This window comes from Eleutherodactylus coqui, chromosome 5 (assembly GCF_035609145.1).
Source record: "Eleutherodactylus coqui strain aEleCoq1 chromosome 5, aEleCoq1.hap1, whole genome shotgun sequence".
NCBI lineage: Eukaryota > Metazoa > Chordata > Amphibia > Anura > Eleutherodactylidae > Eleutherodactylus > Eleutherodactylus coqui.
Genome location: NC_089841.1, coordinates 124188644 through 124203836, shown reverse-complemented (window position 1 = coordinate 124203836; position 15193 = coordinate 124188644). Strand labels below are relative to the sequence as shown.

The following is a 15193-nucleotide window of genomic DNA, read 5'->3' as shown; positions in this document are numbered from 1 at the left end:
TAGCTCAAGAGTTTAAAGGACACACACACAATCTAATCATGGTATTTGCTAGCCAATGGATGGGTGATGTATTTGCTCTAAGTACATAGAAGTTGCTCAACCAGTTTCTAAGAGTTAAAAGGCCATAGTGTCGTGTATATCCTGTGTTTAATACTGAGTGTTTACCTAGGCCCCCTTCCACTCTCATCCTGAAGCTAGGTAAACAATGATTCATCACTACACGGAGATGACTTCAGCTAGAGGACGAAGTCCATGCTGCCTCAACACTTGGAAGGGGGTGGGCAGAGAGGTGGGGGATTCTATATGATCCAACAAATGAGAATCTTATATGTTACTGATGTAATCTGTTGCACGCCCATTAAAGGGCGGTTGTCATGTGTTATAATAAAAAGCCTGAGCCTCTACACAGTGTAGAGACTCTCCCGGTTTTAGACCAGCATTTGTGTCTGATTCTGGTCGATGTGTGCACACGATACTCAATTCGGAAAGCGACAAAATACCCCAAAGCCTGCTGGAGAAATCATAATCCAGATCACACCTTTACTGATCGGCTGTGCAGAGACTTCTTCCCCATATTTGGGTATTAAGAGCGGTGCTGCAGGATCTCTTTATTTATATGATGACCTATCCTGAAGATAGTCCATCAATAGTATTTTCTTGGAAAACTCCTTCAAGCCTAATGTTCACGGGCGGATGAGATTCTGCATGTGGGAGCCCACTGTGGAATCCGCCCCAGCCCATGGCCGAGGACACTGCGTTACCTGTACGAGTCTTCTGTGTACTGTCCGGGTCTTCTATTTCCTGGTCTGCGGATGCGTGCAGAAGTGCCAGCCAGCGTGTATGCGCAGTAGTTTATTTTTAAACTCCTTTCCCATGGAATCCACGGCCCATCACAATTGTCTTCAAGGGAAGCCATCAGTGCAGGATCCGCACCGAAATAGAGCATGCTACGATTCGTTTTCCGGACCAAAAGGTCCACAAATCCAATTTGCATGTCTTATTTCAGTTGTGGGCGCCCATGTTTCCCCCATGGACGACTAATTCGCAGATTCTGCAAATCAAACCCGCCTGTGGATAATGGGCCTGAAGTGCAGCACCTGACGAAATTTAAGTTTCAAAAGCTTTTAATTTGTAAATAACTTTACATACTAATAGCTGAAGAATACCCCTCGCAGGGGGACTTTAGAATTACCAATCGTAAGACTATTGAACAAACAACTAAACAAAAACATGAATTATACAGCTTTCCACTCAGTGTATCTGTAGAAAATAATTCTCATTTGACACCTGACAAAAAAAAAAAACTTTAAGTTAAGTCAACTAATAGGACAAAAAGAGTTTGTACTGAAGTTATCATCCAGCGCTAGCCACTGCAATAAAGTTGCTGCATTTACACACACAGATGATTGCTCAAAATTCGCCAAAATCTGACAGTTGTGAGTGATCATTTTGCATAGGTACTAATGGGCTATTTGGCTCTTTAGTACTTCATTGTATGTATTTAGAGAATAGTGGGTGGTCTGTTCTCTAAATACATCACTATTGTTCTCCAGTTAGACAGCAGCTGTTAAAGAATGTTATCAGTGCTGCCCGCGGAGAACGCTGCATGCAGTCCCTCTTAACAGGGACGAGGCTTTCATGTGGACCTGAAGTCAGCGATGGACAAAAAGTACACGGTAAATCTACACTAACTATTAAACAGGATTAAGAGATCTATCCCATATTATACAATGAGCCTTAGGGCTCACTCAGATGGGCATATGTCATGCACATAACGCATGGTGCTAAAAGCCCATTCATTTCTATTGGGCCAATGACACTTGTGTTTGGGTTTTTTTTCGGGCATACAATACATGGATGTATTAGTTTACTCGGATGATTCTGGAACAGCCCTGCGACAACCCCTCTAGAAATCTACTTAGTAAAAACGAGAATAACGACCATAGCAAATCACAAATCAACCTGCAACAAGGTATGATGTCCCCGATATCCGTGTGAAAAGAGGGCAGGCACAGGTCAGATATTAAGTGGTGATCGGATGGAGCGAGGTACCTTAAAAGTGCCCCTGGATTTAGTAATCTAAATATTTTCCTTAATGATTGCGTCGACAGATCTTGGCATGAGTGACAAAGCCTTACAGTGCAATACCTTCAGGCTGAGCCAGGCGCTGCACCACATCATACATGGACTGAATAGGCACCAATGATAAATCTAGGCTTCCCCAGGGTCACAAGTTTTATGTTCAGGTAACTAGTTAACAAAGGGAGCATTATGTCGGCGTGACATGTGCAGCCTGGAATCATTATGTTCACGTTCTGACGACAGTCTACTGCTCGCACAGTGAAAGCTCCACTTCTATTCACAGCTATAACAATGCCACGATTGCCATCAGCTTGAATTTACTCCAGGCATTATCTTGCACAGGACATAGTAAATCAGTAGTGCCATAACCACATTGACTACAGTACAAGCAAGTGTTACTTTAGGGCTAATTCACACGACCGTGATTTTGGCGCGCATTATGTGTGCGATGCACGGCCATGTGACACGCAGTGAATCTGCAAAAATCTGCACAAACAGTTCCACAGATTTGCTGTGGAATTTGTTTACTTCCATGCAAAATTTCACAATGACGTCCAACATGAAATTCTGGATTTCAAAATCTGCAACACATGTAAAAAAATGTGGAAAGAAGGTCTGCAATGGGTAAATCCACAGCAGAGACACTTTCCATGTATGAGTTGCCGATCTTTTAATCCTCGTAGATTTACATAGTTTTAATTTCACAGCGGATTTTTCTGTTTGTGAAGAATTACACCGTGTCAAACCACTCTGGGGGACGTTCAGACAGCGGAATCCAACACAGATTTTTCCACGAGCATTCCACCTCCAAGGCCAATTTCACATGGGCGAGCGCAATATGGGGCCATAAATCCCGCCGACCTATCGCACTTCCCACCATGAGAATTTCCTGCGGAGGAGAGGTGTTTTTATGTCAAAACTGCCTCGCATCACTTGGGGGATGTAGAGATCCTCCGCTGCCACCACGGATCATGGGGTTTCTCCCATTGAAAACAATGGGAGACCTTGCATCACGTGCACCTAGCTCATGGTGCAATGCCGCCACCGGCCCCATTGAAATCAATGGGCACTGCGAAGCAAGAGGATGCTGAAAGATCGCAATGCCTGGCGGGAAAACATCGCTCATGTGAAAGAATAGGGTTCATATTTGTGCATCTTGCAACACACAATTTTCTCGCCCGTGTGAAGGCAGCCTAAATCCACAGCAGAAATCTGTACCTATGCCACAGATTTTGCGAATGGGCAAAATCCATCTGTCAAGTTTCCAGCATGGATCTGCATTAGACCATGTAATTTTTTTTGTTTTGTTTCCACAATGCAGACTTCAAATCCAGAAGTGGAAAACTCCAGATCATGAAGATAACGGGGATTGCAATTCAAAGCAACGGAATATGAGTTTAGCAGATTTTGGCATTGAATCTGCGCCAAAATCTGTGAAGTGAGCATGCCCATAGGCCCTGTTTGCACTCAGGATATTGCCATGCGTTTTATACAGCATCCACATCCAATCAAAAAGCAAAGGAGTGTACCAGTCATCTGAACGGAAAGCCACGCTGTAGCAGAATGAAGCCAATTCGCGTGCAGATCTGTCTCTAATTGGCGCTTAAATACATTGGCTTTTTACGACACAGATTTCTAACATGAGAAAATGCCAGAAGGGTCTATTCATGCAGCATTTTGGTTTACATTGTGGCTTTGTCAGAATTCTGACTAGAGCTTTAATGTCTCAAATGGAGACCACATTGATCTTTGACAGTTTCCGTTCCTTTACATCATTTAGGACAGACAGGGGACTAACAACTAGTAGTATCAGGGTTGTGATGCAGAACAAATAGTTTGAGTCGCTCCAGCCAATGATGTGAACGCACATGGAACATAGTTCCCTACAGGAAAAAGGTCGCATGTAAGGGGCTTCATAATCTAAATAATGGAGCCACATGATTAGAGTAAGCATCTAGTCCTAGCCCAAAATGTGGGGCTCCTAAATCACCCTTTTCAAAGTAGGCCAGCTACAATGACTACAACTAAACACAAATCACTCAGTAGTTGCTACTTGTTATTGCTGGCAGCAATAATTATCCTTCAGTCAAACGGTTAATAGATACTTGGAGAACGGCTTTTGGAAATACAAATTGCAATATTTAAAGTAACAGTTTTTACAAAATGTCTTTTCCAATCTAAAAAAGTGTTTTTTCAGGTCTTCTTTCTCAGGAGAACGCCTCAATATGAAATCAGCGGGCGCACCCCTGCCAATCACCTGTAGTAACGGGCACAGTTCTGTACACTTTGTGGCGATCTGAAGTGGTTCTGCAAGCTCAGTCCCATTCAGTTAGTGTGTGTGTGTGTGTGTGTGTGAGATGTATGTATGTATGTATGTATGTATGTATGTATGTATGTATGTATGTATGTATGTGTGTATGAGTTGCATCAAAGAGTCTCAGGTGCACCTTTCATTGGACAGCACACGGACACACATGATATAACCAGAATAGTGCAAGGTAAGAACCCTCGGTCCATGGAAAAATACACCTGTATGTATAGCCTAAATGGCTACAGGGTGTCTGTGTGCTGATATGCTCTAAGCTGAAGGCTACACATTCAGAAAGGAGTGGGCTTTGCCGGGGCTCACATGAACGTGATAAAATGCTGTGTGAGACACACAGTGGTTACCGCTGTGTGAGACGGCGTTATTGCAAGGTCCTCCTTGTCTGTATTTTTTTTGGGGGGGGGGGGGGGGGGGGCTTTAGGTTAATATGCACTCCTGTTCATCAGGAAATGGGTGCATGTCTTTAGGTCAGACCACATGTGAGTAATTTACTACCTCTTTCTTCTATTCTGCTATTGCTACAAACACTGTCAGGTACAACATGTTCAGCAGCTGTACTTTAGGCTGGTCAACTCCACTCTGTTGCAACGTAGTGTGTCACTGTTGACCAACAAGTCAAATCAGACCCAAAAAGGTTCTGAAAAAAAAAACCAAAAAAACAGAATTTTCATTGGTTCCTCAAAGGGAACACTTATTTAACTAGGGCAATTTGAGGAGTGATAGGAGAGAGGAGATGCCCAAAAATAATAAGCAATAAAGAAACGGCCATATCCATAGTAATTTTAGGCATTGTTCACATGGACAATTGTACGCCGATTCCATCTCTGGTTTTTCTAATGTGGACCCAACAGCTCAATCCACGGCACAACTCAGGGACTGAGCCTTGGAGTTCTGGCATGGAGTTTATGGGGATCCACACCTGGTTTTAGCCCCATTCAATATGGCAAATTTGTGTGCAGCCGCCCAATGCAAATTCTATGTGGGAACCGTACCAAAAATTGACATATCAATTTTTTTTTTATCCCAAAACATTGATTTTAAAGTCTGTGTGCTGCAAAATTTGCAGCTATTTGCATAGCATTCATTATGATTATTAATAGAGATGAGCGAGCATACTCGGAAAAGCACTACTCGCTCGAGTAATTTGCTTTATCCGAGTATCGCTGTGCTCGTCCCTGAAGATTCGGGTGCCGCTGCGGCTGACAGGTGAGTCGCAGCGGGGAGCAGGGGAGAGCGGGCGGGAGAGAGAGAGAAAGAGAAAGATCTCCCCTCCGTTCCTCCCCGCTCTCCCCTGCAGCTCCCCGCTCCGCAGCGGCACCCGAATCTTCAGGGACGAGCACAGCGATACTCGGATAAAGCAAATTACTCGAGCGAGTAGTGCTTTTCCGAGTACGCTCGCTCATCTCTAATTATAAACAGAATATATAAAGCAGCACTGAAGTTGAGAAACTTATGGTTGTACGTCTCACAAGGGGCTTCATCCAAAGCCTCAAAGAAATCCAAACCCAATAAGTAGGGACCGCATATCCAGCAAGTGAAGACCTTTCCTTTCACCATTAGCAATTTTTCAGTTCCTGTGAACTTTTCTCAAGCCAACCCATAGCACAAATGAACAAACACACACATACATACATTAATATTATATATCCCAAGTGATCTACACTCAACCAATAAATAATGACAAAGATAATTCATATAAAACATTTATCAATTCATAAAAAAATTCACACACTTTGGAAAAGTCCAGATACACAAGATTCACTGAGTCTCCCCGGTCCAGTCTAGAACTTACCTCCTCATAGAAGCTGATCAGGTTGGTTGGACAGGAGCGATCTCTCATAAACCCATGCTGTTATGAAGTTAGAGTCATTTTCCTTGGAGTGCCTCCAGGATAGAATCACGTAGAAACCCTTTAAACATTTTACCCAAAATAGAAGTAAGACTCACTGGCCTGTAGTTTCCAGATTCACTTTTCGATTCAGTTTTAAATATTTGCACCACATTGGCGATGCGCCAATCCAGGGGAATAGACCCTGTAACTATGGAGTCCTTAAAAGAAATTATTTGTCTATCACATTACTGAATTCCCCTAGAACCCGGGGGTGTATGCCATCAGGACCTGGCAATATGTCTATCTTAATATTTTAAATGCGGCTCTGTATTTCTTCCTGGATTAGACTCGTGACAATTATCCGCATTTACTTTAATCACTCTGCATCTCATCTGATATTTTGGTATTCTCTGTGAATTTACTGGAGGAAAAAAAAAAAACTATTTAAAACAGATCTGCCTTCTCCTCCACATACTCTACAATTTTTCCTACATTAAAAGGTTTCCAAGTGATAAAAGTGCTTTAAAAACCAGTGAATGTGCAGGAGTGTGAGCTTGCTGGAACACCTGATTCTATTAGTTTGCCATGTGCAGTGTATTGGGATACAATGACAGTGACGTGAGGAAACGGTTTCCATTGACTTAAAGCATTTCGATCATTAGGAAACCATATCAGGTGATGCACATACTGGCACTTTAGGATATTATGTATTTTACTTTAATACTCCTCTTATATTTGTCACTTTTTGGACATTGCGTATGAATTTTTATATGACTGGGTTGAAACAAAGTTCGCTACATGAACATAAAAAGGGTGAATTCACATTGGTGATGTTTCCCTGCATGGCACCGCGTTGCTGCTTTTTTCCCCCCTGCATAGCATTGGATTTTCTTTTTTGCAATAACACCCACTGTTTTAAAGGGGAGAACATTGCAATCCCCTGCTGCAACTATGACAGCCGCGCCGGGGTATTCCTTCAGCCCTGCAGGGATGCAAGGCTGTTTCCATGTCGAAACACCTCGCATCCAGGGGCTTCCCGAAGGATTGCCAGGGCGATAACGGGCCGCGATTTCCGACCAGATATTGCTCTCGCTAATGGGAAGGAGCCCCAACTCTCCCCAGTGGTGCTGATGGCTGAAGCACAACAGCGCCGCTAGACTTCACATAAGAACTTTGACCCGACAATCACTCAAATTTTACGATTTTATGGTGGTTGTGAGTATGCCACAGATCTAATAATACATATAACATGTTGCATTAATTGGTTGATGAGTATTGATCACTTGTTTTATATACACAGTACATGCATGGATTCATTTACACTATGGACTGGCTTGAGAAAAGTTCACAGGAACTGAAATGCTGCTGATGTTGGAATGAACGTCATTTGCTGGACACCATGTCTCCCTCTACTTTATTGGCATTAGGGCATGCTCACACAGGGTCGATATTCCGTGCGGAATCAGTGGCATTTACAGGCGCAGCAAAGGGGATGACATTTTCAAAGTCTCATCCACACGCTGAGGAATAAAAATCCACACAAAACGGTGCAGAAATTGGCATGTAGTGCGGAATTTAAATCCACAGCATGTCCATTACAGCATCAGATACGCTGCAGAATCTACCTCTTCTAATCAGCGGGTGAGTTCCACGCCAAAAACCATGTCAAATTCTGCACCAAATAGTGCAGTCTTTGATGCCAATTTTCTGCTGTGTAATGTCCACTATGGAAATTCCGCAGCAAACCCGCCCAGTGTGACCATGTGCTCAGAATTCTCCGACAGTGTGGATTTCTCCTTGGATTTGGGTGCAGAGTCGAAGCTGCATAATACTATTTTCACACATAGTGGTCTTGACTGCTGTGTTGTTTTTTTTTCCAGCAACAACCAGATGTTAGATTATTTTCTGTAATCTAATTTACTACAATGTGGGTAAAGGCACACCTCAGGGCACACTGTAGCAAAATTTATACATGATGCACTGCATGCAGTCCTCCAGGTAGTACACAATGCAAAAAGTGTCCAACAGGGTCCTCTGCGGCACCCCAGTAAAGAAGGTCATAGGTGCCTTCAAAACTGGACTGCCACATCAACAAGGTACATTTTACCAGCAGTTTAAGACGTTACTTCAAAAGCATCCACAGATTTGGCAAGAAATATTCGATCAGTATGGATCCGAAAGTGGGACCCTCAAGGATCATGAGGATACACCTCAAGTCCCCCTAGTGAATGTGGTGTTGCCATACATGCGTGATGAACACTCAATTTACTTTCATGGGACTATGGGCGTATTCACACAGCTGAGAAACTCTTGCCTGATGTTGCGCTTGCCAACGTGCAGTTTTCACGGTGATGTAAGAGCATCGCATTGCTTCTGTGAAACTCCAGTCCTCACGTGCGTGATAGGATCGCAATCGTTTCCCATTGACTTTGATAGGAAACATTGTATCGCAAGTACATCCCATTTAAAACAATAGTTGAGGCATTCCTAAGGAATGCCCAAAGACAAAACATGCTGGGAAATCGCTCATATGAAGGAATCCATTGAAAAGAATGAATTTCCTATTCATGCGAGTTTTGTGCGCATCGCATAAACTCACGTGAGAATATAGCTTGTGTGAAAAGTGCAAGGGGGGTGGGGGAGAAATAAATCACATTTTAAAATATTGCACGGAAAAAAAAAAAAAATTTCATATTTCGCTGACCAAAACTGCACTGGCCTGTGTGAATACAGCCCAAGGAGGCTTGTGGCTCGTGCCTCCACTCACTAGATGGGACTCGGGATGCCCCCTTCTTGTGATCTCTGAGGTCCCAGTGATCAAACTCAATCACCCTACTGTGTATGGGTGATAAATATTTTTGGTAGGGTAACCAGTTTAGCCCACATTGTAAAGATAGTACAATATCAGTATTCTATATCAGCATAAATCAAATGTTGGCTACTGTTCCGCCTTTTGAATTACCATGATATGGTTAGGTTTACTTTGGCTGTAAATCCACACATTCAGCAATATGAATGTACCCGAACAGCATTAATTGGTTCTTAAAAACTCATTTGTATTAAGTTTTACCATTCTCCATTGCCTGGATACCAAATATATTTATGAGCGAGAGCTAGAATTGACACCTTTTAAAAAAATGTTACACCTAGTTACATTACACATTAGGGAATTAAACTGGACGGTGCAGACAATAAACTCCTGCCAGCGGCTCATTACCTCCACTTTATATTGCTGCTTGCTGAGGTTTGCAGGCTCTCCCACCGATTCCCTGCTTTTAGGTCTGGAATGTCAGACTTCCCATAAGAATGCACTTTATCAAAACACTCAAGACAGGAAAAAAACTTCAGTCCATTTCAGGCCTCGGGCCAATATCCCACCACTTAGTCAGCGCATTCAGCCTTGGACTGACACAGCAACGGCCCAGTATATATCATCCAGTACTTCTATTCTATATGGCCAAGGACTGGGTGCCACTGCATAGTCACTGGACGAAACTAAACCAGCAGCTTGAAGAGAGACGACAGATGTATCATTCATGGTATAGGGAGCTTAGTTTTCCTCTACTTCTAAATCTGTATTTCATACATTGGGCTGCTAACTTCTACAACTAGAAGGCAAACTCCCCAAAACACTGGAAGTTACATAAAAATTAATGAAAGCATTCTAATAAATTGCTTTTACTGGACGCCGTCCAGCTTTCCACACAGTTGTGCAGTGTGCAGGCTCACATCTCACTGCTTCATACTTCTAGTGAAAGAAGAACTTCACCAAGAAAGAGGAAATCTAGTTTAGCAGCAAGTTTCATTGCTCAGCTGAAACTTTGAAGCCTTCCCCTGTGTGCTGCAGAAATCTGGAGCCCTTGAGCTCCACAATTAGCAGTTGTCTACTGAGCTCTTAAAGTCGTACAAGACTCTCCAATGCAATCTTAGTTTTGCTGGCCTAAAATCAACGAAAAACACATGCAAGCCAACGCTGGAGCTCCCCATCCCGGAAATCTAAGGAGCAGGCTTCAAATGAATCTGCCAGATCTTCACACATAATGGCTGAAACTCTATCTGTGCAGAAGCCAAGCAAAAAACGTACAGGATTTCTTCATCCAGTATCGGATTAGGCGGAAAGTTTAGAGCAGCCCAGTGGAGAAGCAGCAGAAATAAAGGCTAAAAACATACCTTCTTTTGGTTCATCTGATTCTGAGCTCATGGTGTAAGTCACTGGAGACCAGATTACAGCTGACGTGCAGAAGCAGCAAGTCAACTTCTCAATAGAAAAAAAAAAGTCCGGATGAAAAGAGGAAAGTTCTGCAAGTTTGGCCAATCACTAGAAGGCGGTATAGAGAGAAGCCCGGCCCCCTCTCAGACACTGTCTGGAGAGGAGCAGCACCTTCAGACAAGTGTGTATTCAGAAGTGCAGCACTACACACACGGTCTTCCTGGAAGTTTTAGGTTTTTCTTTCCCCTTTGCGGGGTGGGGTGTTACGTGTTCCAACATGACTTCGGAAGGAGTTTTACTGAGCAGTGTTCAGTGTCTCTTCACTGAAATTGTCAGAACTTTGCTCTCTAAGGCGAATACTTCCAGCTGCAACATTGGTGTTACTTGCACTCAGCCCTAAAGATTGTCACATCAGAGGCGTGCCATAAAACTAGCAGGGATGGGCTCAGACAAGGCGATAGCTGCAGACTTGACAGAATTGTGAAAAACAACCGCAAGTAGACACTTCAGCAAAAAACATAATACACAAACTATATTCCATACTACAAATCCACCACAGACAGTCCTAGAAAACAACATGTACTAATTGTACTACAGAGCTGTAATCACTGACAAAACAATCCACCGCAACAGACCGGACAGGACACTCATGGACAAACAAAGGTACATCCATCATAGACACCTCCGTCCCAAATTACTGAATATTCACAATACATACAGTGAGATCACCAAATACGCAGATCTCCTGTGTGGAACGGATGGGGTACTTCTTGTGCCCGCCATCTTCTCTACCATTGAGGTTGGACCACAGACACTACACACAAAAGTCTACAAACTGTAAGGCCGCTCTCACACTCACCGCTTTTTACCATGATTAGCGTGGCGTTCCAAGCGCTGCACTACCTGCGGTACAACTCTGTTGATTTCAATGGGGCTTTGCAGACCTGCGCTCGAATGCGGCGTTTCTAACGGCACGACTTTCGAGCTCTGTCTGTTCTATTTTCACGCATTTTAGCTAATTTTTACCGAACCTCATCAACCATCATAATGATGGAGTTCATTAAAAAGTGCTGTCAAACGCTACTGCCTGCGTTCAAAAACACCGCTCAAAATTGCTGTAAAATGCAGCGATTTCAAGCGGAATTCTCTGAAAACATGTGAAGGAAAAGTATCATTTCATACATTTCTGGTCAAATGAGACGACACCACCATGCCAACTAGTGGAGAATGCCTCATTGTACTCTTCCTGCCCAAGTATGCATATTTGTAAGAGGTGAGTCATGTAATAAGAACTCGGATGATAAAGTGGAGCAGAAGTACATTACAGAAGATAAAGCAAGCTGAAGGAACCAGAAATTTGTTTAAATTTATGCCAAAAACACATGGGCTTCATCTATTAAAACTGTGTAAAAGTAAAGCTGTCTGTTACCCGGAGCAACCAATCAAATCACAGGTTTCATTTCACATCAGCAGTTTTCACAGCAGAGAGCTCCAAGCGGAGGATGCAGAAGACAAGCGAGGTGTCCCCGCTTGTCTTCTGCATCCAGATGTTTTCTGCACAGAGCGCCCGGCTGTTATACAGCCGAGCGCTCTGTGCCAGCTATGGAGAACAGAGCTGGACCGCTGTGTTCTTCATACCCAGCCTGTTATCAGGGAGCGGGATACAGCTGAAACAATAGTATCAGCTGTATCTCGCTGTTAATTCCTCATGACCGATCGCCGATCTCTCAGCATGCTGAAAGATGAGCGATCAGCGATGGTTTAATGAAAGATGGCTTTGAGCGAAAATCGTTGTCTAAATGGGCCTTTTAGACAGCTGTGATAAATGAGGCCCATTGTGCACATTTGTGCCTTTTAGACCCTTTTCGCTCTTTACTTGGCAAACAGGTGTGGTGTATTGAAAAAGGGAATGGCTGAAATGTGACATGTTGCTAAATGTTAGCATTATAAAAGCAAACAAAAAGGTGATGTAAACTTAGACAAAAGAATCAAAAAAATACCAGTTTATCATACAGGATGAGCTACTGTGATAAATTTAGTGCATTTTCAGACGGTCTAGTCTTGAGGCCCCCATAGATGCTATATAGCAGTACACCAAACTCACCATTCCAGTGGAATTGCAAGATGCTCATATGTATATTGGAGGGCCTCCTGACTGTCACCAGACAGGTATTAAGGGAAAGAAAGGAAGGATTGGGCATACTGAATTTCAATGCTCAATCCTTTTGTTTCTACTGGAGATGAGCCGCCACCAGAGCTATCAAGCTGCAACATTGTCCCCATATAAAATAAATGTCCGCTCAGTCAGGAGAAATAGCCATCAGCAGAACAAGCATTTGGCCAGCAGCTATTAAAAGATGTAAGGGCAGCTTAACTTTGTGCTGTCAAAATTTGAACCAACATTGATAAATTTGCCCTATTGTGTGAGCCAGAGGACTGGATAATGCAAGCAGGGTGATGCAAGCACAACTAACTGCAGAATAAAGCTTTAAGGGAAAGTTCACTAATCCCAGCATCTCCGACGGCAGGCTTATGATGATCTCCCCAACACACGCGTGCACTGAATACATGGAGACGCGAGCCTCTAAATATATGCAGTACATCCCCTGCACCTCCATGCGCCCTCTGAGAAATAGACTCCAGGTACCAATAGATGCCAACCAGGGGTGCATTTCTAGCATGATTTATGTCAGCTACAGGCTGCATAAATCTGTCAGTCTGGGTGGCCACACCTCTTTCTTATAGGCCCAACCCATTTATCAAAAGAGGTAGGGCCAGCTCAGATTGACAAAAAAGTTGCAAATTTGTGTGTAAATCCCTATAAAACTGGTGCGAACGTTAGCAAATGTGCCCTAAAAACTGTATAAACAGAAGACACTCAGGAACAAAGAGCAGTAGAATATTTTGTAATGCAAATACCATTTCTGATGTCACTGATGAAGGTCCTCTGCCATCTGAAGCTTCATATCCTACTTGAACAAACAAGAACATGAAACCCAGAAAAAAGTTGCAGAGGGGCGAGGTACTCGATATTCCTGCCACCGAACAAACAACTCATGGCCTGTCATTTCAAAAACGTGCTGCCATCTTTCAGCAGCCCGCAGCTAGAGCACCAGACAACCATCTATGAAGCATTGCTGTATGCCGCTGATTACAGCTGGGTGATACGGCCCAAAACGGAAATCTCATTTTTCCAAACTCTTCTTGACCCTTTATTTTCATTGCTTGTTTGATAAGCAAGGCAAAGGAAGTTCTTATTACACACAGATCAGAAATGTTATGGGGCAATTCTGATGATCACACAAGTTTGATTAGAAAAAAAAAAAAGAAAAAAAAAAGGGGGGGGGAGGGGGGGTTTAAACTTAAAAGTCATATACACATGAAGGGTGAGATTCCATTTCCCCCACCCCCCAGCCATCCTAGCACCGAATGTGCTATCAAATGCATGCAGCTGAATCCTGTTCCAAGGCCTCATATGTCCACTTTCACGCACTGTTACCACTGCTGAATCTCGCAGCAGAATCAATGCATGCCTGCAGACATGGAGAGGAAAAGACTGTTTCTTACGTCTCTGAGTCCAGTGCGAATCGCCTCTGAACCGTCCGGATCTTCTTTCTTCAGCACAACATATGCATCCAGGAGTGGCGGCCAACTCACCCGGCGCATGCGCAGCGCTCATTTGTTTTTGAATCCCCTGCTTTCCTGCAGCACCTCTACAGTGCGCCGCAGCCGGGATGGCTTCCATTGACTTCAATGGAATCCATCCCTGCGAGATCTGCAGGAAAATGTAGCATGCTGCGATTTCTTCCCATGCGTGGGACCTGCACGCTGGGAAAAAAAACAACAAAACACACACCCGCATTCATTAAGTTGCCCTACGGATGCTAATGCATCTTTATGTGCAGCAAGAGCTGTGGATCTCCCGGGCGGGGGGCACATGTGGATTTTATAATTAAAATCCACCCGTGAACATTGGGCCTAAGGCCGCCCACACATGGGTGGTATCTGCTGTGGGCTTTCCACAGCAGAAAACCCACAAAAGATACACAGTAAAACCGTAGAGACCGGGGTTGGCCAGGTTTAATTTTTTTTAGCAGATCTGCTTCAAAGTTTGCCTTTTGCATTTCAAGGGTTGAATTCCACAGTAGAACCCCCCCCGTGAATAGACAAAGCAGTCTTGAAAAACGCTGCAGATTCATCGTGGGGATTTATCTGCACCACGTTAAGTTTTCTGAAATCCTCCCCACATGGCCTGTACCGTAAATGCTGCACAATTTCCTCAGTGTTTATGGCCCGAGTGAAGGCGGCCTAAGGGTACTTTTACATGGGATGACCATCGCTCCTGTGCTTTTATACAGGGGCGATAGTAGTTCAGTGAATGCAGGCAGAGCGAGCCGGAGATCTCTCCTAGTCGCCTACCTCCATTCACTGTGAAAAGGTAAGTGCTCGTCTATACTGAGCGAGAAACCAAGCAACTAGTGACTAAGGAGCAATTTTTCGCTCTATAACCCATCAGGTCCCACTTTTTACACAGGAGGACCATTGCTGGAAATCGCTTGTTTGAGTGATTTTTTTGGCAGATAGTCGATCCGTGTAAAAGTACCCTTAGTTAGCATCCAGCATCATTAAAACCCAGAGAAATGAAAGTACACGGCTCCTGCATGGCAGCGCAAGCACAATACAGCAGCCTTCCCATGCAGGCACCTGCCTGTATGTACAGTAGCAGGGAGTGCAGCAGCGCCAT

At 43.7% G+C, this 15193-nt stretch overlaps 1 protein-coding gene across 3 annotated transcripts in view; it reads right to left on the bottom strand.

Moving 5' to 3' along the window:
- TNFAIP8 (TNF alpha induced protein 8) overlaps positions 1-15193 on the bottom strand; it is a 95245-nt gene that overhangs the window by 34255 nt on the left and 45797 nt on the right. Inside the window, exon 1 of one of the 3 annotated variants that reach the window (XM_066603102.1) lies at positions 10410-10648. The exons of the other annotated variants lie outside the window; for them this stretch is intronic. Coding sequence (XP_066459199.1) covers positions 10410-10440 — 31 coding nt within the window. The 5' untranslated portion in view covers positions 10441-10648. Of the gene's footprint in view, positions 1-10409; positions 10649-15193 lie in introns of those variants that run through there. 3 annotated transcript variants of the gene reach the window in all.